This window comes from Octopus bimaculoides, chromosome 2 (genome assembly GCF_001194135.2).
Source record: "Octopus bimaculoides isolate UCB-OBI-ISO-001 chromosome 2, ASM119413v2, whole genome shotgun sequence".
Taxonomy (NCBI): Eukaryota; Metazoa; Mollusca; class Cephalopoda; order Octopoda; family Octopodidae; genus Octopus; species Octopus bimaculoides.
The window spans coordinates 152,475,842-152,478,628 of record NC_068982.1 but is presented as its reverse complement, the minus strand read 5'-3'; the positions used below and the strand labels follow the sequence as shown (position 1 = coordinate 152,478,628).

Sequence of the window (2,787 nt, the reverse complement as noted above, 5' to 3'; positions counted from 1 at the left end):
ATATATATATATATATATATACAGCAGATGTTCTGTTTATTAGCAGGAAATTGCCTTTAACTGTCAGCGAAATGTATTTGCGCTATTGTTAAAGATCTGAATTGTTTATGTTTAATGTTTCTAATTCATTTTCAGCCAGTTTTATTTAAAAACTATATTGCACCAGTAGTTGTTTTATTTAGTCTGTGAATCACCTTACAGTAGTATAATCTAGCTTTGATTCTAAACCAATCGAAGCAGTTAAACACTACATTAAGAAATATTGAAGAATGGTATTTTCTTTTGCAACAGATCCACACTTCTTTTATCGAGAACTTATTTCTCATACGAAGATGTCTCTTGTCACCTGATATCTCATATTTCAATCCAAATCATATTGTTATACTTCCATGTATTTACGTGTGTCTTGACAAATGTTTTCATGTTTGTAAACTCCTCTTTATTTCAATATAAGATGAAATTTAAAGATTATAACCATATCAATTTAGTGTCATGATATCATTTTGATATCGCTTAATGATATTTCTTACAATTCACATTAGATTCTACATTCAAGTCAAAATTTTAATTGAAAATAAAGGATGAAATATGCGTAATTTGAGAACTCGGAAGCGATTTACACTCCAAAACCATTTCCACCAGAATTGCCCTTGTTTTATGAAGAAGGTGCCCCAGCTTGAGTTCGGTCGTGTAGTTTTGCTTCAAACTACATCTTAAAGTAAAATGAAATTTAAATGCATTGATTTCTAGTTGTAAGTTAATACCCTTATCTTTAAGTAATTATCTAGAGTCATTATATATAAAATTAAATAACACAGCAAAATATTTAAAAAGAAAGGCTCACTTACTGGACAGGCTATACAATACAGATCCAATTTTTTGTGTCAGTCATCGTAATGGTCGTTCTTGACTAAGTCATCGTTTATATTTGTGCATATATAATCACACAACTAATGCGAATGTATAAATTCAACATTTGATTTACTAAATAAATATATAATCAATGCAGTTGGTATTTAAAATATTATTCAACTCATCAAATTTATAGTGTGGTCTTAAATTTGTTAAAACTTCTTTTTCAATAGATGATTGTGGTGTGAAATAGTAAATTTATATTTCAGAATCCTTTCTTCGTGTCTGGTGAATGTGTCACGTTCAGAATGTTCTTGTTATTGTATCATGTTGTTGCTCTATTCTGTTCAGTTGGGGAGAAATATCAAGGACTGTCGACAAAGAAAACCAAGATAACCACTGAAGAGGATGCAAATAAAGAAAGTGTTGACAACATTTCGGAGACAGACGCTGATAAAGAGGAAAATATGGAGGGGAAAATGTAAATATCATTCCTTTGTTGTCCATTGTTCAATACGAATGCTGTCATCGTTTTGTTTATGGATCTTGTCTTCTGCCATTACTTCCTATTATCGTTTATAGTCTTCCTATAATCTGTAATCCTAAACTGTCTTAGTCTGCATTGTATTCTTGAACTTTACCGTTTGGTTGTCTTCCTTAATATTGTTATATTATTATTGTCGTGTATTCATTTAAATTTCTTCTTGCGTGCTTTTAATGCTTACCAGAAACAAAACAATTTATGGCAACTAATCAAACTGTAGCTTGATTATAACACTGCCTTATTGTTCTCCATCAAATATGATGATAAGGATATCTTGATGGAATATTCCTTCTCTAAAACTGCTACTTTTGCTTGAATTTAGCTTTTACCTTTTGTATTCTTTTCTAGTATTGTTTATTTCATATAATATTTTAGCTTAAATAATAAGCATTATATTTTGTTTTTTCTGTTTGTCATCTACTGCCTCGCTGTTAATATGGCAATATAACATTAACCAAGTATTATTTCAAAACTGCATACTCTCCAACAGGATTTTAATTTTTTTATTTTATTTTAGAGAATAATGGTTTTCGCCGAAAAAACTAAGAATGTTTTATCGAGTATGGGTGGAATCAAATGGATGTAAATGGTAAGAACTACTTTTAGTAAACTCCGAAATTATTTCTCTGTAAACATGTTTAATTCATAAACTATATTTGATTACATTTTTAAGGAAGCTCTTAATGAAATATCTAAGCAAAAGTTTTAATAAATCATAAACTAAATTTAATAAAAATATAGTATATATACATTATTTATATTTGACGGATATTTGTCCTCATCTTGTTTCTTGTTAATTCAACGTTTCAGGTGCCTTGGGAAAATTTCGAACCTGGGTTCTCATTCCCAAGGTATTTTTCGATGTTGTTGTTATTATTATGTTGTTTTTTTTCTTCTTTCTTCAAATTTTCTTCCATTTCTCGCCGAGTGTTTTCCGTACACCTAGGGCAGAGAAACTCGTTGTATGCATTCCCAGTTCACACACGCAAATTCACAGGTAAAACATGTATTTAAGAAAAAAAAATGTTCATGAATGGATGTTGTTTTCATAGCGATAATGCTCTTCTCAGTACATGAGTCGTTCCAGTTAGCACGATTTTTTGCACTTCCTGTAGGGATGGTAAGCCTGGTATCATTTTCAAATAGGTTTCAGTACCTTTTTTCATCATTCCTAGAGATCCTGCAATCACTGGTATGGTAGTCGCCTTGAGGTGCCACATTTTTTCAATTTCTATTAGTAAGTCTTTATATTTACTGATCTTGTCAAATTCTTTCGCCGCTATATTATGATCAGAGGGAATACTCATGTCAATTAATAAACACGTCTTCTTTGTCTGATATTTTATAATAATATCCGGTTTATTAGCTTTTATAGCCTTGTCAGTATGTAC

The 2,787-nt window shown here is 30.4% G+C and overlaps 1 protein-coding gene across 2 annotated transcripts in view; it reads left to right on the top strand.

The window, feature by feature from the left end:
- Positions 1-2,787, top strand: part of LOC106870474 (putative carbonic anhydrase-like protein 1) — a 497,991-nt gene that overhangs the window by 490,203 nt on the left and 5,001 nt on the right. For both annotated transcript variants that reach the window (XM_014916580.2, XM_052965675.1), the window contains exons 10-11: positions 1,204-1,333; positions 1,914-1,985. In XM_014916580.2, coding sequence (XP_014772066.1) covers positions 1,204-1,333; positions 1,914-1,920 — 137 coding nt within the window. In that variant the 3' untranslated portion in view covers positions 1,921-1,985. The remainder of the gene's footprint in view (positions 1-1,203; positions 1,334-1,913; positions 1,986-2,787) is intronic.